General features: G+C 43.5%; 1 protein-coding gene across 1 annotated transcript in view; it reads left to right on the top strand.

The window, feature by feature from the left end:
* espn (espin) overlaps positions 1-19,474 on the top strand; it is a 99,857-nt gene that overhangs the window by 51,492 nt on the left and 28,891 nt on the right. Inside the window, exons 8-10 of the mRNA XM_036986946.1 lie at positions 2,356-2,637; positions 7,861-8,092; positions 18,953-19,098. Coding sequence (XP_036842841.1) covers positions 2,356-2,637; positions 7,861-8,092; positions 18,953-19,098 — 660 coding nt within the window. The remainder of the gene's footprint in view (positions 1-2,355; positions 2,638-7,860; positions 8,093-18,952; positions 19,099-19,474) is intronic.

The following is a 19,474-nucleotide window of genomic DNA, read 5'->3' as shown; positions in this document are numbered from 1 at the left end:
AACAATGTACTTGTCTATCTATAGTGATAAGTACAGAGCCCAAAATAAGAAATCGTTTCCCCCTCGTTCTACTGCTTGGTTGTTGGGTGGTATTTCGTAGAGTACAACTATTTCATGTGTTTTTGTGAGCAGGACTTCTTTAAAAAAGCACACACTCGGGCTGTTCTATCTCACGGAGTAAGCCTGGCCATACTTAACTGAGGTGAGGAGATAGAAAGGAAAGAAAAGGCCCACACATCCCAGCTTTTCTATCTCACGGAGTAAGCCTGGCCATACTTAACTGAGGGTGAGGAGATAGAAAGGAAAGAAAAGGCCCACACATCCCAGCTTTTCTTAGTCAAGCAATGCTTTCAATGCAAATAGTTGTAATGCAATACTTTGCATTAGGTAAATACACCCCCCCCCCCAAAAAAAAAAGACGTAGGTGGAAAAGCACTCCATTGGTGTTTAGTACACAAGAAGAGGTTTGGGATCAACTCATATTTACTTACTGAATTGAAATCAAATCCCACTGGGTACAGACGTCAGTTCAATGTCTGGTTTTGATTCTCATTTGGTTGATTTATCAACTAACCGTGAAATCAACAACAAATGTCACCATGTCATATGATTTGGGTTAAAGGTTGGGTGAAAAAAAGACTAAATGCCTTTAGGTTGATGACTTTTTGCAAATCCATTCAGTTTTCCATGTTGATTCAATGTTGTCACGTTGTTTGTTTTTTTGAAGTTGAAATGACGTGGAAACAAAGTTGATTCAACCAGTTTTTGCCCACTGGGATTGTCCCCAACCTTGGACTACAGCAGTATCTTCAATGGTCCTAGCTATCTTTGAAACATGGGTGTCCAATGAACTTTCTCCTCAACAAGTGGCCTAGAGAGCTCGGAATGGGAAAGTGAGAAACCCGGAGATGAAGGAGCCATCCCACTGGGCACACCATGTCATTTCAACGGTGAAATTTGGGTAATATTTGGTTGATGTTGATCAGTGAGATTTCAACCTTTATTTACCCACTCAAAAAGACAGCTATAAGTTTGTTGAATTCCCAAGAACAGCCAAATTCCAATAGAAAAATTTATTTTTGGTTTAGTTGTCATCTAAATGTGTTATCTGCGCTTTCAACTAGGGCCGGGACGTTACCAGTATCGTGATACTCGTTAGTATCGTGGCAAGGCAACAAAACAAGAAGCGGATTTAAGTTCTTTAGGAATGCAGCCCTAATGTTGATAACAAACATCATTATGTTGTCATTCAGAGTCACATGAATTTATCTTCCTAGCACACCCTATTTTACATACTGCATGTTTTTAAAGGACCAAAGAGTTTGGTCTGCTTTGTGTTTTCATTTTTGCCATGTAAAAAAATATTTAGATACTGGTATTGTCCTGGCCCTACTTTCAACCATTTAAAAGCACAACGAAGGTCAAATGGGAATACAATGTCAGATATTTTGTATCTAATAGCACAACCAAATGACCTGGATGCCAGTTGAGATTACACTAAACGTACATGGTGCAAGTGATCAATGCTGTTCAAGTGTGACTTATAAAGTATGGTTAAATTTAATTTGCTCTGTTAAAACTACCCTTTGGATGACTTTGAAAGCAACAGTGAATATATTTGGTAAGAGGTCTATCAATAATTTTTATCATGTAACAATTTCAAAGATTTTACTGAGTTTCATTAGGCCCTGTTCTATGGATTTCACATGACTGGTAATACAGATATGCATCTGTTGGTCAAGTAGAGTAGAGGCGTGGATCAGAAAACCAGTCAGTATTCGGTGTGAACACCATTTGCCTCATGCAACACATCTCCTTCGCACAGAGTTGATCGGGCTGTTGATTGTGGCCTGTGGAATGTTGTCCCACTCCTCTTCAATGGCTGTGCGAAGTTACTGGATATTGGCGGAAACTGGAACACACTGTCGTACATGTGTTCAATGGTTGTTGCCAGAGAATTGAATGTTAATTTCTCTACCAAAAGCCGCCTCCAGCATCGTTTTAGAGAATTTGACAGTACGTCCAACTGCCCTCACAAACGCAGACCACATGCAACCACGCAAGCCCAGGACCTCCATATCTGGCTTCTTCACCTGTGGGATCGTCTGAAACCAGCCACCCGGACAGCTGATGAAACTGTGGGTTTGCACAACCTTAAGATGTACAAACATGTACAAACATTTATGTACAAACATTCAGAAACCATCTCAGGGAGACTCATCTGCATGCCTGTCGTCCTCACCAGAGTCTAGACCTGACTGCAGTTCAGCATCGTAACCGACTTCAGTAGGCAAATGCTCACCTTCGGTAGCCACTGGCACGCTGGAGAAGTGAGCTCTTCATGGATAAATCCCGGTTTCAACTGAACCGGGCAGCAGACATAGGACCAACACTTTACATGTTGCATTTATATTTTTGTTCAGTATGTTATATATTTACTCACTGCTCATTGGCCCCTTTCTTGTTTCTACCCAGGAACTGACTCCAGGAGATCACCACGATAGGCTGCGTCGGGTGGACTCCAACAGAAAGTCTCGAAACTTCAACAAGCAGCCCAGCACCGGGGACTACTACAAAGCCCTGGGTAGCGACACGGTCGACAACCGTGGGATCAGAGCCATGGCGCCTAACGAGGAGGTAAGCAGGACCAGACAACAGGGGTTGTTCTCCAACTCCATTCCTGGAGAGCAAACTGGGTGTGCAAGCTTGTGTTCCAGCCCAGCACTATACACCTGATTCAACTTATCATGGTCCAGTTGATTGCCTGCAATTGGTGTGATAGTACTGGGCTGGAACACAAGCCTGCTCACCCAGTATTTCTCCAGGACTGTAGTATATTCACTGTAGAAGAGGGAGACGTTTGTTTGGGGGGTTCATGGGCTATTCCCCTCTTTTAGCATTTTAAATATTTTGTCTGGTGGTTTTGTGACAAACACAAGATCAGTTCTGTAATAGTCAAGTCACCGCACAGCGTTTTTAATCTGTTGATAATCAAAATGGCTGCCATACCATGCCCCATTAGAGTCAACTGGCTGGCACCAATAGGATTGGCTCCTGTAGCAGTCTGTCAGACCAGTGCATCCCCCAGTGACTGCCCTCTAATCTAGCAGAACTCTGTTCCTCCCAGGCCCCAATCCTCACCTCAACCCAGGTCTTGCTGTCTCACCTGACAAGCCAGCATAGTGCAGCACAACTCTGTCGCGGGACAGAGAAAGAAACTGCTGTCCTAAAGGGCCACAGACGGCAGTGTGTCTCTGTGTTACATAACATAACATCCGATACCAAAGGATACCTACCGCCTGATCTCCGCCCTGTTGTGAAAACTCACTTGCAAAACACAGGCACAAACAAACCGATTACTGTTCCATTATCCTCAAAGTGAAGCTAACCAGGACTGCACTGTACTACCAGGGAAATTACATTTTACTGAAAACTTGGCTTTATAATAAATCTGTGCTTAACCTTTCAAAGGTTGTGCTAAGGTATGCGATTTGGATTCTCTTTGCTTCTTAATATTGCTGCTGCTGTAACATTGCTGCCACCCACTATGTGTTGTCTGTTTTCTGCTAGTCCACCACCACCCCAACTGTTTGGTTCTTCTTCTTATTCCCGTTAGGGGGATTGGTATATCTCGCTCACTGCCTGTAGTTGATTAATAATGATAATAATTGACGCATTGCTCTGGCAGTAAGCTCCCCTGAACGAGCAGAGCCTAATGCCAAAACCACATGATTTGCAATCTATTTTCAAATAAATGGTTTAACGAATACGTGGGTTTCCTGTCTAAACAAAAAATATAGTCTATATAAACTAAAATGGTGTTTTAGATGTTGTGTGCTGAAAAAAGTGTGCAGATACATATTTCCACAGACACGCATCATGAGGTCCTGCACGCACAGCCAACGGCCCCATAATGTCATAGGTATCAACGGTTTGGTGTCGAAGGCCACTATTGGGTGTAATCTACATTGAGCCAATTCGGACCTTGTGAGTCTACATGTAAAATTGGTGTGCACTCGGTGCACAAATTATGTTCAGAGGTGCTAAGTACTCTCGGCCAGCAAACACTATTCTGAGCCCTTAGTATCACTCAGTGGTGTAAAATGACTTTAAAGTAGTACTTAAGTAATTTTTGGAGATAACTTTACTATTTATATTTTTGACAACTTTTACTTTTACTTCACTACATTCGTATAGAAAAGAATGTACTTTTTACTCTACATACATTTTCCTTGACACCCTAAAGTTGTCGTTCAATTTTGAATGCTTAGCAGGACAGGAAAATGGTCCAATTCAAGCACTTATCAAGAGAACATCCTACTGCCTCTGTTCTGGCAGACTCACTAAACACACATGCTTTGTTTGTAAATGATGTTGGAGTGTGCCACTGACTGTACATTAAAATAACAAGACAATTGTGCCGTCTGGTTTGCTTAATATAAGGAATTTGAAATAGTTAAACTTTTTTTTAAATACCTAAGTATATTTTAGCAATTACATTTACTTTTGATACTCCTCAGTATTTTTAAAACCAAATAATTTAAAACTTTTACTCAAGTAGTATTTTACTGGGTGACTTTTACTTTCTATTAAGGTATCTAAAACGCTCCCTGAAACACTTCAGCGAGCAGGCCTTTCTAATCGACCTGGCCGGGGTATCCTGGAAGGATATTGATCTCATCCCGTCAGTAGAGGATGCCTGGATATTTTTTTTAAATGCCTTCCTAACCATCTTACATAAACATGCCCCATTCAAGAAATTTAGAACCAGGAACAGATATAGCCTTTGGTTCTCCCCAGACCTGACTGCCCTTAACCAACACAAAAACATCTTATGGCGTTCTGCATTAGCGTCGAACAGCCCCCGTGATATGCAGCTGTTCAGGGAAGCTAGAAACCATTATACACAGGCAGTTAGAAAAGCCAAGGCTAGCTTTTTCAAGCAGAAATTTGCTTCCTGCAACACTAACACAAAAAAGTTCTGGGACACTGTAAAGTCCATGGAGAATAAGAACACCTCCTCCCAGCTGCCCACTGCACTGAAGATAGGAAACACTGTCACCCCTGATAAATCCACCATAATTGAGAATTTCAATAAGCATTTTTCTACGGCTGGCCATGCTTTCCACCTGTCTACTCCTACCCCGGTCAACAGCACTGCACCCCCCACAACAACTCGCCCAAGCCTTCCCCATTACTCCTTCTCCCAAATCTGCTCAGCTGATGTTCTGAATGAGCTGCAAAATCTGGACGCCTACAAATCAGCCGGGCTAGACAATCTGGACCCTTTCTTTCTAAAATGATCTGCCAAAATTGTTGCCACTCCTATTACTAGCCTGTTCAACCTCTCTTTCGTGTCGTCTGAGATTCCCGAAGATTGGAAAGCAGCTGCGGTCATCCCCCTCTTCAAAGGGGGTGACACTCTTGACCCAAACTGCTACAGACCTATATCTATCCTACCATGCCTTTCTAAGGTCTTCGAAAGCCAAGTCAACAAACAGATTACCGACCATTTCGAATCTCACCATACCTTCTCTGCTATGCAATCTGGTTTCAGAGCTGGTCATGGGTGCACCTCAGCCACGCTCAAGGTCCTAAACGATATCTTAACCGCCATCGATAAGAAACATTACTGTGCAGCCGTATTCATTGATCTGGCCAAGGCTTTCGACTCTGTCAATCACCACATCCTCATCGGCAGACTCGACAGCCTTGGTTTCTCAAATGATTGCCTCACCTGGTTCACCAACTACTTCTCTGATAGAGTTCAGTGTGTCAAATCGGAGGGTCTGCTGTCCGGACCTCTGGCAGTCTCTATGGGGGTGCCACAGGGTTCAATTCTTGGACCGACTCTCTTCTCTGTATACATCAATGAGGTCGCTCTTGCTGCTGGTGAGTCTCTGATCCACCTCTACGCAGACGACACCATTCTGTATACTTCTGGCCCTTCTTTGGACACTGTGTTAACAACCCTCCAGGCAAGCTTCAATGCCATACAACTCTCCTTCCGTGGCCTCCAATTGCTCTTAAATACAAGTAAAACTAAATGCATGCTCTTCAACCGATCGCTACCTGTACCTACCCGCCTGTCCAACATTACTACTCTGGACGGCTCTGACTTAGAATACGTGGACAACTACAAATACTTAGGTGTCTGGTTAGACTGTAAACTCTCCTTCCAGACCCATATCAAACATCTCCAATCCAAAGTTAAATCTAGAATTGGCTTCCTATTTCGCAACAAAGCATCCTTCACTCATGCTGCCAAACATACCCTTGTAAAACTGACCATCCTACCAATCCTCGACTTTGGCGATGTAATTTACAAAAAAGCCTCCAATACCCTACCTAACAAATTGGATGCAGTCTATCACAGTGCAATCCGTTTTGTCACCAAAGCCCCATATACTACCCACCATTGCGACCTGTACGCTCTTGGCTGGCCCTCGCTTCATACTCGTCGCCAAACCCACTGGCTCCATGTCATCTACAAGACCCTGCTAGGTAAAGTCCCCCCTTATCTCAGCTCGCTGGTCACCATAGCATCTCCCACCTGTAGCACACGCTCCAGCAGGTATATCTCTCTAGTCACCCCCAAAACCAATTATTTCTTTGGCCGCCTCTCCTTCCAGTTCTCTGCTGCCAATGACTGGAACGAACTACCAAAATCTCTGAAACTGGAAACATTTATCTCCCTCACTAGCTTTAAGCACCAACTGTCAGAGCAGCTCACAGATTACTGCACCTGTACATAGCCCACCTATAATTTAGCCCCAAACAACTACATCTTTCCCTACTGTATTTAATTAATTTATTTATTTTGCTCCTTTGCACCCCATTATTTGTATTTCTACTTTGCACATTCTCCCATTGCAAATCTACCATTCCAGTGTTTTACTTGCTATATTGTATTTACTTTGCCACCATGGCCTTTTTGCCTTTACCTCCCTTATCTCACCTCATTTGCTCACATCGTATATAGACTTGTTTATACTGTATTATTGACTGTATGTTTGTTTTACTCCATGTGTAACTCTGTGTCGTTGTATGTGTCGAACTGCTTTGCTTTATCTTGGCCAGGTCGCAATTGTAAATGAGAACTTGTTCTCAACTTGCCTACCTGGTTAAATAAAGGTGAAATAAATAAATACATAAATCTTTACTTTTACTCAAGTATGACAATTGGGTACTTTTTCCACCACTGGTGTCCCTATCCCAGAAAGACCCTAGATTATGCCATATTCACTGCATTATTATGGGCGCACATTATTATTCCCACGGGGTGTTATAGACAGCAAGTGTCTAATTGGGCCGTCATTATAGAGTCAACTACTGTACATCTGTCACAGTATCATTCTCCCTCTCCTCCCACATACAATAATGTTATGGGGCGAGCCAAGCACTGCTAGACTGTCTATTGGCATGTCTTTCTGTGCAATCAGGGGTGATACGGTTCATTGGCTCCTTCCATCATTACAACTTCCTTTCCAGCTGTCAAGGAATGAGATGATAGAAAGATCACCATGGGGGCTTTTTTTTTTTTTTACGGTGCAAAAATTGGGAGATGTTTACCAAAAATAATAAATAATTAGCTCCATTTCTTCTTTTCCGATGTCCAATGCAAAGGGAGCGATTTTATGGATGGGTTACAAGCTAACAGTAGTGCGTGTGCGATTCAATGACAAAAATTGCTTTTGACTCAGTGTCCGAGTATTTAAAATGATCTTTTTGTAACATCTCTACATTTTAGCTCTGTCAAAATGAGACCCTTCATATTGAAGATGGACAGGTATCTGTTATGTTTTGACTGGTGGAATACGAACTAACCATTTTCTATTTAATTTTTTATGATCCAATCAGGGTTCTGTGCTATTGGAGGAGCCAACCGACAGCCCCGCCCCCAGCCCGGAGAACGGCACCACGGAGGAGTTGTCCCTCCCTCCTCCTCTTCCTCCTCTCCCGCCTCCCCTCCCCATCAGCAACCCCACCCCGGCACCCCCTCCTCCCCCACCACTGCCCTCGGAAATGCCCACCTACCAGTACAGCCCTTCCTCAAACACCAACCAGCGACGCCCCTCCTCCTCTTCAGGAAGTGAGTGCCCACTGCCGCTTCCTGTAGCTTTCGCGCCTTTTCTTTATTTTGCTTTCCCCGTTTTCCCTTTCTCTCTGTTATGACAGAGACATTGTGCTGCAGTTCATTCTGAATAAAAAAAAATGTCATGTTATATTTGCTACTGTATTTTAAATGGTTCATTATGTATTTTTTTGCCTGGCCATTGCATTTCACAGATGGCAAAACCTGTGCGAAGTGTCAATAGACTCCTCTGCTCCCCCTGATAGTGCAGTTATTCCTGGAAAGCTGAGTTGGGGCAGGCACAAAAACAATGTTATCTCACTCTGTAGAGACAGAGAGATGAGTCTGGCCTTACCGTCCCAGATAACTGATTACAAATGTATGCCCTTGCTCAGGGCTACCGTTACCTTGAGAACCGGTTTAGTGTTCAGCCATTTCCTTAATTGCCCCCATCTCTCTCTGCCTTGACTGACTGACACTACCTGACATGGCTGCTCTTCGCCATGGTTGCTCGTCGCCCCTGTCTGCTCCCTCTGTTCTAGTTACAAAGATGCTGGTTATTTTCTATGCTTCGTGGGGAATTTGAATTTGGGGAAATTTTCAATTGCGTAGTTATGCTCTGCCCCAAAGCTTGCTTCATCAGGTAGATGTCAAAGAACGTTTTGACCACAGAATGCAGATGTTGCTTGTTTAGAACTGTCCTCAGGTAAGAGGCCGGCAAATTGTTCCATTCCAGAGCTTGGGGGATCGATGACGTCAGCCTCGAAAGTTTTTATCTCTATGGTTTTGACTTTCTCATATATGATTTGTCCTCTTGAACGTGAAACTCATCTGTCTTCTACTAATGAGCGCTCTTATTCCTCCTCCTTCAATTGTGTTCATGGTCCCATCCCTCTCCTTCCCTCTGGAACACCTGCTATCTGACTGCATGTGCCTGCCCCTTCTCGCTCTCCTCTTATCTCTCTCTCCACTGCCGCCTCTCCAAGGCGGGGCGTTTCTGTCCCCCTCTCCTCAGTCAGAAGGCGGCCCACTCAAGGTGATGAAGAGTAAGTACTGGGAGCTCCAATTCAATATGACTTTATTTATCCCCTCGTGGGCAATTAAGGCGGGTCTCAAATCAACATCCTCGTCCTCCCTCTGGACAGATGTCCTGTCTTTTAACAGTTCACACCGTTTCCTTCCTTCCCCCTCCTTTCTTTTACATCCACCTGCCATGACGCTTGTCTCACTGTCGGCCCGCTTGAGACTGTTTGTCATTGTCGACACAGTCTCTTGGGCAGAAAACGACAAAACACAAGGGGTCAGCGGCAGTATCCTGGTTAGTTGGCAGGATATAAAGGGTTAGTAAGAGTCACATCAAAGTAATAATAGATGGGTAGATGTGGAACAAAGGGCTTATTTAAATGAGGTGTGTGGACATACACAGTATAGAGCGGAGATGATTCCCCTGTTCAATGACATGGCTAAGAAGCATCGAGCATATCCGTTCTACGGTACTTAGATATATGTATCTGAAACCTCCCGAAATAAGTAGCCCCAATAGGACCAGCAACACGTGTTTCCTCCTGATGAGAGAGGGTTAATGGGGGGGTAAAGGGACTTCAGATGCTTCCATGGCCCTTAGATGTGGCCTGCAGCAGTATAACCATTAGAAATGAACCATAAACCTGGTGCCATTGCATTCCCATTGCTGTGCTATTGCGGTCCCATTGCTGTGCTATTGCGGTCCCATTGCTGTGCTATTGCGGTCCCATTGCTGTGCTATTGCGGTCCCATTGCTGTGCTATTGCGGTCCCATTGCTGTGCTATTGCGGTCCCATTGCTGTGCTATTGCGGTTTGAGTTGGGTTCCGTTGTGTTCCCATTAGCATCACACACAAACACACTCACACTCTCTCTCACACACCAGTCCACACCCGTCATCCTTGCCTCTAGAGAAAATATCACACCACACAAAACTGAGCTTTCTGCATTTGTAGACTCTGAATCGCTAAAGCTGAGCTTGTGCTCCGCAATGAAGAGTTGCCAGGACCAAAAAGACGAAGGTAGCCCCATCGGCGGGTAATACCACCAGTTGTCAGGGGCCGCTATTTTATGGATATTTTTGTGTATGGTCTGTGTGGATTTATATCTACATATATATATATATGAAACATACATGGTTAATCTGTAAAATGAATGAGGTGAATGTGGCCTGTAGCTTTTTGTTTTAAAATAGATGATGGGCCGTAATGGTGCTTTGGAGCTGGACGGGTCTGCTTCCTGATCTCGCTTTATGTCAATGGTCAGGCTGGCTGGCTGTGTGTGATCAGGCTTCTCATTGGACTAGGCTGCTCATTAGCTTGCCTGACTGAGATCTCTCCCTCCTTCTAATCTACCGGCAGTGCTAATGCGAGCAGGGGTGAGGAAGGGGTGGGGCTGGAGGAGGCAGGGTGAGGCAAACGGGGGAAGTGGGGTAAGGCTGGATCTTAAATCCAGGCCCAGTTTGGCAAGCCGCTCGCTGTCGGCGCCAATTACCACTGATTCCTTTGGATTTCTCCCCAACTACGACGGGTCCTTTATAGACAGCTGCTCTCTTTTCTGTGGGCCGGAGAGGGAGATGGGGAGAGCGCAGGAGGGAGAGGGGGGGAGGAGGGGGAGTAAGAAGGGGTGGGTGACTGCATGAAGCTTTGCCCCGGTTTCTCGGTCAGCCTGTTGCCGTTGCTTCGCAGCAAGTCGGGTTTTTGCCTCCCCGGCAGGCAGGAATTAATGAATGATCCATAGTGTACTGGATCGTCAAGTTGAGAGGAGTTTTATAACTTAAACTCAGGTGATGTATCTATCCTACTGTTTTATTTGTTTTGGGTGAGCTTTATGCCTTGTCTGTCATTGGGATGTTAAAGATATGACCTTAGGTGTCTGAGAAAAGGTATGATGAGTCTTGTTATTCAGTTGTGTTAATTCTATTATTGTATAGTTTAGTGTTGGACCTGTTGATTGAGTTGTCAGTCTGATTTGGTTTCAAGGTTTCAGGTAGCCCTTGTTGATTTTACCTTTAATTGTTAATGTTATTTGAAAACGTTGGTGTTATCTACACTGAGTTAGTTGGTTTGCTCTTATTTGTCAGTAAAAAATATTGAGTTGCACCCCATTTTGCCATCAGAACAGCCTCAATTCATCAGGGCATGAACCCTACAAGGTGTCGAAAGCGTTCCACAGGGATGCTGGCCATGTTGACTCCAATGCTTCCCACAGTTGCCAAGTTGGCTGGATGTCCTTTGGGTGGTGGCGCATTCTTAATACACACGGGAGACTGTTGTGTGTGGAAAAACCCAGCAGCGTTGCAGTTCTTGACACACTCAAACCGGTGCGCCTGGCACCTACTAATATACCCTGTTTAAAGGCACTTGAATATTTTGTCTTGCCCATTCACCCTCTGAGTGGTACACATACACAATCCATGTCTCAATTGTAAAAAGAAAATATAAACTTCTTTAACTTGTCTCCTCGCTTTCATCTATACTGATTGAAGTGGATTTAACAAGTGACATCAATAATGGATCATAGCTTTCACCTGGATTCACTTGATCAGTCTGTCATGGAAAGAGGAGGTGTTCCTAAGGTTTTTAACACTCAGTGTATATACACAGTACACCCATTAGTCGCTTAACTAAGTGCCTTTGCCATATTTAAAAAAAAACATTTTACTTGTTCAATATGACAGGCATTGCATAAATACATTTCTCAGGTAACTCAACCATTGTTCAATAACTGTTGTTGTGTTAATAGACAGTCACCATTGTCACTCGATGCATTCTTCAGACAAATCACCTGTTGGCATTACAGGATGTGTTCATTTCTTTACCAGATAGAAAACCTCTGTTTCTCCAATGTCCTTTACACAAGTACAATGTCCAAACAAAGTGCTTTTGTTTTCTAGATTTAACAATTAAATAGCAGACCCAATTTTTAGGGCACTATTCTGTCGTAAAGAGATTGGGGCTCGTGGCAGCGAAACAGGATTTTTTAGTTTTACACAATGAGCTGTTACGGTCGCTGTGCTGGAGCATTCCTAATCTGTGCATCTTGATTGTCTGTTTCGGTTTGGTCGCGTGAAATAATTTGCTGTAGCATTTTCTCAGTTGCAGCATATTGGCAGACTGTGTCAATCTATCTCTACATTAGCTCTAGAGTGGTGCAAATTCTTGTTCTTTCCCTTGGAGTTGCACACGCAGATTATTTGCAGATTTGCCTAAATGTATCATCCGGTGCATGTGACCCTTCTGGCCAAAATAGTTTTTCGCTTAGTTTCCAAACCATATGATCATTGGAGATGAATTGAGTAGAACCCGAATGCGGAGGCTCCATTATAGTCCTGTCACAAGGGGTGTCATTTTACTCCAAGTGGAGCCAAGCAGGCACTCAAAAAATGATACAATAAAAACAGCATCAAGGCTCCTCTGCACTCATCTCCTCTTTTGCGTTTCATACAAGCCTTAGGTCAGTATTGTGTCTGCCACTGACCGATGTGCAGATGAAATATTCAACAGCCAGGTGTCTACCAGTGCCCAGTGTCAATCGCCACCAAGTCTCACTCTCTCGCTTTCCCATCTCTCTCTCCTCTTTCTCTCCTCTTCTCTCTCCCTCTCCCTGACCGATTGGCAGATGAAATATTCAACATCCAGGTGTCTGTCAGTGTCACTCGCCACTAGGGCTGTGGCGGCCACAAAATTTTGTCAGCTGGTGATTGTCAAGCAAATAACTGCCGGTCTCACGGTAATTGACACCGTTAATTAACATAAACACATTTAGCATCTCCTGGCTTCTACACATAGCCTACAAGCCACTGATGTAGACCTTTGGAACATCTACATTTTTAAAAGTCTGATAAATTCATGTAATATAGCCTACACCTTCACAATAAATCCATTATTTATTTTAGACAGGTCTAAAGAAACATGATATGAAGAAAATGTTGTCTATTTCTGAAGAACAGAATAGCATACTCTGAGTTGTCCTGATCTGGCAATGCCATATGGCATGGCATAGAACTACGTGGCATTATTTTGTAGTATTTTATAGTATGAAGAGTACAATTGAACAAAGCTGAATAAAATAGAAAGGATATTTTCTCCAAATGATTTGAGGGAGTGCGAACATGCGGCTATTCTGTGTTGAGCGGTTAAGAAACAGCTTTGTCTATATGCTTAATTTAGAGTTATTTATTTAACTTTAGTTGTAATGCAAACAGTGTAAAAACAAAATGTATGTAAAAACAAAAATTAGACATTCTAAGGCTGCAAAATGCGACTAATGATGATTTGAAAAAAGTTGCATGAAGGACATGAGCTATGCTTTTTTTTTGTGTGTAGGCTGTACACACGTCATCAGTCTCTCATTCACAATTTGACAAGCATGTGATAATGCCTCAAATTTCCCAGGAGGAATCCCCTTTGTGTGGCTGTAATGCCCACTAAAAGAATCCATGCCTTTTGCGGCCGTTTTGCCCTTGGGCTGAATATAATAATTTGCATTCCCTTCTCCATGCGTGCTGTGTGCTCACGCACATGGCTCTCCGTCACGTGATCGGTCTTTCTCACAGGCTACAGGTGAAGACGGACACATCGGGGACATACTTTTCCATTTCCAAGGCGCATATTGAAGATATTGGAAGAACTGTCCACATTTCCTTTTCGGCCAAGAAGTAGGCCTAATGAACGGCAAAAGTACTAGCCTATGTCAATCTACTATCCCCCATAGTACAAAAGTTGACCTATTATTTTCTGTGTGAGAAATAGATATTCCAAACATAGTCTGGGACAGGTGTGGGATGTGATAGATCCCAAATTAATACAACCTCTAGCATCCCCCCAAAAATGTACACAATGTGGCTGGCGCAACAGATCAGAATGTTTAGCTTAAAATGTTGATCAACTATTGGGCTATTTCTTCACATTATAAGCGCAGCAATGCGCACACGGCAGTAGGCTATAAGCTCGAATGTTCCTTTAGCGGGAAAACGCCTTTATCAAAAGTGACCGCTTCATAATGCTTTTATTATGAAGGTGTATTTCTATGGTGAAAATGATCCCCACAAACCTCAAACTCACGCGCTGCGTATGTATGCCAGTTAGGGTCTACACCCTTTGTAAAGCGGATTAATGTGCTTCATTTTAAGAAGTTATTTGGTCACTTTTAGTTGTGATACAAACCTTATCAAAACATATAGGCCTATGGACTAGGCTACATGAGGTGTGGGTCTATGATTTTAAAAAGTCGCATAATAAAGGTATGCATTGTTTCTTGCTTTACGCTGGGCATCATTCACAAGTGATAATATACAATTGATGGGCTAATATTGTCACCCATCCCACTATTCTTGATTTAATCTTGTCTTTACATATACTAAATAATATGTGTGAAATTAGTTTTGATTTAGAAGTGACCATTATCATGCACCTGTCTCGAAGCAGAGGCAGGGGGAAAGAATCCATGTAATCCATGCACTTAAATAGCAAACGGAGGACGCTTTTCCCATGGTTATACTCCTATACTCCTGTTGTTAAGACAAGCAATGTGCTTAATATTAGGAAAGTTAAGATATGAATATAATAGGCCTAGCCTATAGAAAACTGATGGGATCCTCCTCTTTTTAATAGAAACCATCACTCTGTTTTCTCGTGCAATTGCATAGCCTATAGAAATGTTGCGCAACATGAAGTGTTTGATTAGATTTTTGATTACAATTGCATTCATGTCAGAGTTATTAGAGGGACAATAGAGTGCTGAGTTCCAGGCAGTTAAGTTAGCAAGTATGGTAGGTTACTAAGGACCATTAGCAGCATTAGAGCTTGGCGGTCACGTGGAATTTGACTGCCTTCATGACTCGTGACTGCCGGTGTGGCGGTAATACGGTCACCGTTACAGCCCTACTCGCCACCAAGGCTCTCTCACTCCCCTCTCTCCTAGCTCTCTCTCCTCAATCAATCAGTCAAATGTATTTATAGAGCCGTTTTTTACAACAGCAGTTGTCACAAAGTGCTTATACAGAAACCGAGACTAAAACCCCAGAGAGCAAGCAATGCAGATGTAGAGGCACAGTGGCTAGGAAAAACTCCCTAGAAAGGCAGGAACCTAGGAAGAAACCTAGAGATGAACCAGGCTCTAAAGGGTGGCCAGTCCACTTCTGACTGTGCCGAGTTGAGATTATACTGTAAGAGTACAAGGTCGGGTATAGCCCGCGATGATCTCCCCACCGCATGAGCCCAAGGACAAGAAGGATGGAGATGTGCAAGCAAGCTAGTGATTCAGCCCCCGTAATAGGGTCGGAGGCAGAGAATCCTAGTGGAGATAGGGGAGCCGGCCAGGCAGAGACAGTAAGGGAGGTTCGTCACTCCAGTGCCTTGCCGTTCGCCTTCGCACCCCTGGGCCAGACTACACTCAATTATAGGATCTAGCTCTATAGCTCTATAGGAGAAAGTTCTATAGGAGAAAGCCCAGCATCCAGCTGTTTGCTTAGAAATTATAGGAACAATAAGGAGGACTGCATCTTGTGACCATTGCCTACTTGTAGGTACAGTGGGGCAAAAAAGTATTTAGTCAGCAACCAATTGTGCAAGTTCTCCCACTTAAAAAGATGAGAGAGGCCTGTAATTTTCATCATAGGTACACTTCAACTATGACAGACAAAATGAGGGGGAAAAAATCCAGAAAATCACATTGTAGGATTTTTTATGAATTTATTTGCAAATTATGGTGGAAAATAAGTATTTGGTCACCTACAAACAAGCAAGATTTCTGGCTCTCACAGACCTGTAACTTCTTCTTTAAGAGGCACCTCTGTCCTCCACTCGTTACCTGTATTAATGGCACCTGTTTAAACTTGTTATCAGTATAAAAGACACCTGTCCACAACCTCAAACAGTCACACTCCAAACTCCACTATGGCCAAGACCAAAGAGTTGTCAAAGGACACCAGAAACGTTTGGCTTTTCCAGGAGAGGGACACCATGCAAATAGTCCAAGTAGCCATTTGATTATCTGTTCAGGAGTCTTATGGCTTGGGGGTAAAAGCTGTTGAGAAGCCTTTTGGTCCTAGACTTGCCATGCGGTAGCAGAGAGAACAATATGTGATTGGGGTGGCTGGGGTCTTTGACAATTTTTAGGGCCTACCTCTGACACAGTCTGGTGTACAGGTCCTGGATGGCAGGCATCTTAGTCCCAGTGATGTATTGGCCGTACCCACTACCCTCTGTAGTGCCTTGCGGTCGGAGGCCAAGCAGTTGCCGTACCAGGCAGTGATACAATCAGTGCTCTCAATGGTGCAGCTGTATAACCTTTTGAGGATCTGAGGACCCATGCCAAAACTTTTCAGTCTCCTGAGGGGGGATGGGTTTTGTTGTGTTCACGACTGTCTTGGTGTGTTTGGACCATGTTAGTTTGTTGGTGATGTGGATACCAAGGAACTTGAAGCACTCAACCTGCTCCACTACAGCCCGTCGATGAGAATGGGGCGTGCTCGGTCCTCTTTTTCCTGTAGTCCACAATCATCTCCTTTGTCTTGATTACGTTGAGGGATAGGTTGTTAAGCTGGCACCACCCGGCCAGGTCTCTTATAGGCTGTCTCATTGTTGTCGGGGATCAGGCCACTGTTGTGTCGTCTGCAAACTTAATGATGGTGTTGGAGTCGTGCCTGGCCATGCAGTCGTGGGTGAACAGGGAGTACAGGAGGGGACTGAGCATGCACCCCTGAGGGGCTCCAGTGTTGAGGATCAGCGTGGCAGATGTGTTGCTACCTACCCTCACCACCTGGGGGTGTCCTGTCAGGAAGACCAGGATCCAGTTGCAGAGGGAGGTGTTTAGTCCCAGGATCCTTAGCTTAGTGATGAGCTTTGAGGGCACTATGGTGTTGAACGCTGACATATAGTCAATGAATAGCATTCTCAAGTAGGTGTTCCTTTTGTCCAGGTGGTGAGGTGCTGCCAGTTCTGTGCAGACTCAGGACAACTGTTTTTGAGAAATATCCATATTCAAGGAAGCTTCCGTAATTTGTTTTCAAATGATCATGATCTTTTCATCTAAGAAGTTCATGAATTCATCACTGCTGAAGTGAAGGCCAACCTCACTCAGGGAATATTGCTTTTTAGTTAACTTTGCGACAATTTTTGATTGTTTGTTTTTATTCTCCTCAATCAAGTTAGAGAAATAGGGCAGCAGTGAGGGCTTTTTGTTATTGCATGGTGCCGTCTTTCCAAGCTAGTCAGAAGACTTACAATTTGCGCCATTTCCGTTCCAGTTTTCTGGAAGCTTGCTTCAGGGCTCTGTATTTTCTGTATACCAGGGAGCTAGTTTCTTGTGACACATTTCTTTTAGCGGTGCGACTGCATATAGGGTATTCTCGGTTAGGTGGTTAACTTCTTGCGTCGAGCAACCCCGTATCCGGGAGCGTAATCATAGCCTCAAGCTCATTACCATAACGCAACGTTAACTATTCATGAAAATCGCAAATGAAATGAAATAAATATATTGTCTCACAAGCTTAGCCTTTTGTTAACAACACTGTCATCTCAGATTTTCAATATATGCTTTTCAACCATAGCTACACAAGCATTTGTGTAAGAGTATTGATAGCTAGTATAGCATTAAGCCTAGAATTCAGCAGGCAACATTTTCACAAAAACAAGAAAATAATTCAAATAAAATCATTTACCTTTGAAGAACTTCAGATGTTTTCAATGAGGAGACTCTCAGTTAGATAGCAAATGTTCAGTTTTTCCAAAAATATTATTTGTGTAGGACAAATCGCTTCGTTTTGTTTATCACGTTTGGCTAAGAAAACCCCCCGAAAATTCAGTCATTACAACGCCAAACTTTTTTCAAAATTAACTCCATAATATCGACAGTACCATGGCAAACGTTGTTTAGAATCAATCCTCAAGGTGTTTTTCACATATTTATTCGATGATAAGTCATTCGTGGCAGTTGGGTTTCTCCTCTGAAGCAAATGGAAAAATACACGCAGCTGGAGATTACGCAATAATTGCAACGGAGGACACCAAGCGAGCACCTGGTAAATATAGTCTCTTATGGTCAATCTTCCAATGATATGCCTACAAATACGTCACAATGCTGCAGACACCTTGGGGCAACGACAGAAAGTGTAGGCTCATTCCTTGCGCATTCACAGCCATATATAAGGAGACATTGGAACACAGCGCCTTCAAAATCTGGGGCATTTCCTGTTTGAAATTTCATCTTGGTTTCGCCTGTAGCATCAGTTCTGTGGCACTCACAGATAATATCTTTGCAGTTTTGGAAACGTCAGAGTGTTTTCTTTCCAAAGCTGTCAATTAAATGCATAGTCGAGCATCTTTTCGTGACAAAATATCTTGTTTAAAACGGGAACGTTTTTTTATCCAAAAATTAAAAGAGCGCCCCCTAAATCGAAGAAGTTAACTGATTTTTGTACCACAACGTCCTTTGGTAGGTGGAGGGAGTCTGGAAGGGCAACAAGGAATCTTTGGGTCGATAATCCTTGGTTGGGGTCTAAGCTAATTTTTTGTTACCATTAATCGTAATAAGATGTGGACTTCTCCATGAGAATATTGAAGTAGCCAAAAATGTGAATGTTATCTGCCATGACTACAAGTTCCGATAGGAATTCAGGGATCTCAGCGAGGAACGCTGTATACGGCCCAGGAGGCCTGTCAACAGTACCTATAAAAAGGGATTGGGTAGGCTGCCTAGATTTCTCCCCCCTCTCTCTTTCCTCTCTCCCCTTACTCTTTCTTCTCTCTTTCTTCCCCCCTTGCTCTCTCTCCTCTCTCGTTTGCTCCCCTCTCTCTCTTCCTCTCTCTCTCCCCCTGCCTCACTTTTCCATTCATTTTTTTGTCCTCCCCAGGCAACAAATCTTTCAACATGATGTCCCCCACCGGAGACAACTCTGAGCTGCTGGCCGAAATAAAAGCGGGGAAGAACCTGAAGCCCACTCCACACAGTAAAGGCTACACCACTGTCTTCTCCAACAGCGGCCCGCCGGGCAACGACGTAGGTGGCACAATATCTACAGGAAAGGGAAAGGGGAATACCTAGTCAACTGATTTAACCCAACCCCTCTGAATCAGATAGGTGCGAGGGGGCTGCCTTAATCGACATCCACGTCATCGGCGCCTGGGGAACAGTGGATTAACTGCCTTGCTCGGGGGCAGAACGACAGATTTTTGCCTTGTCAGATGATATGTTCATTGTAGCAGACACTTTATCCACACTCAACAAATACTAATGATTCACATATTCTGTATGGGTCAAATCCAAACGTCAATTTATGTCAAATTTTCACTTGCTTAAGTGTTAAGTGTCAATGTGAGACTAAGTGAAAATTTGACTTAAGTAGAAGTTAGGATTCACTCCAAGTACGTATTCA

Source organism: Oncorhynchus mykiss, chromosome 9 (genome assembly GCF_013265735.2).
Source record: "Oncorhynchus mykiss isolate Arlee chromosome 9, USDA_OmykA_1.1, whole genome shotgun sequence".
Taxonomy (NCBI): Eukaryota; Metazoa; Chordata; class Actinopteri; order Salmoniformes; family Salmonidae; genus Oncorhynchus; species Oncorhynchus mykiss.
Note: the sequence above shows the minus strand (reverse complement) of the source record. Positions and strands in the feature narration are given on the sequence as shown.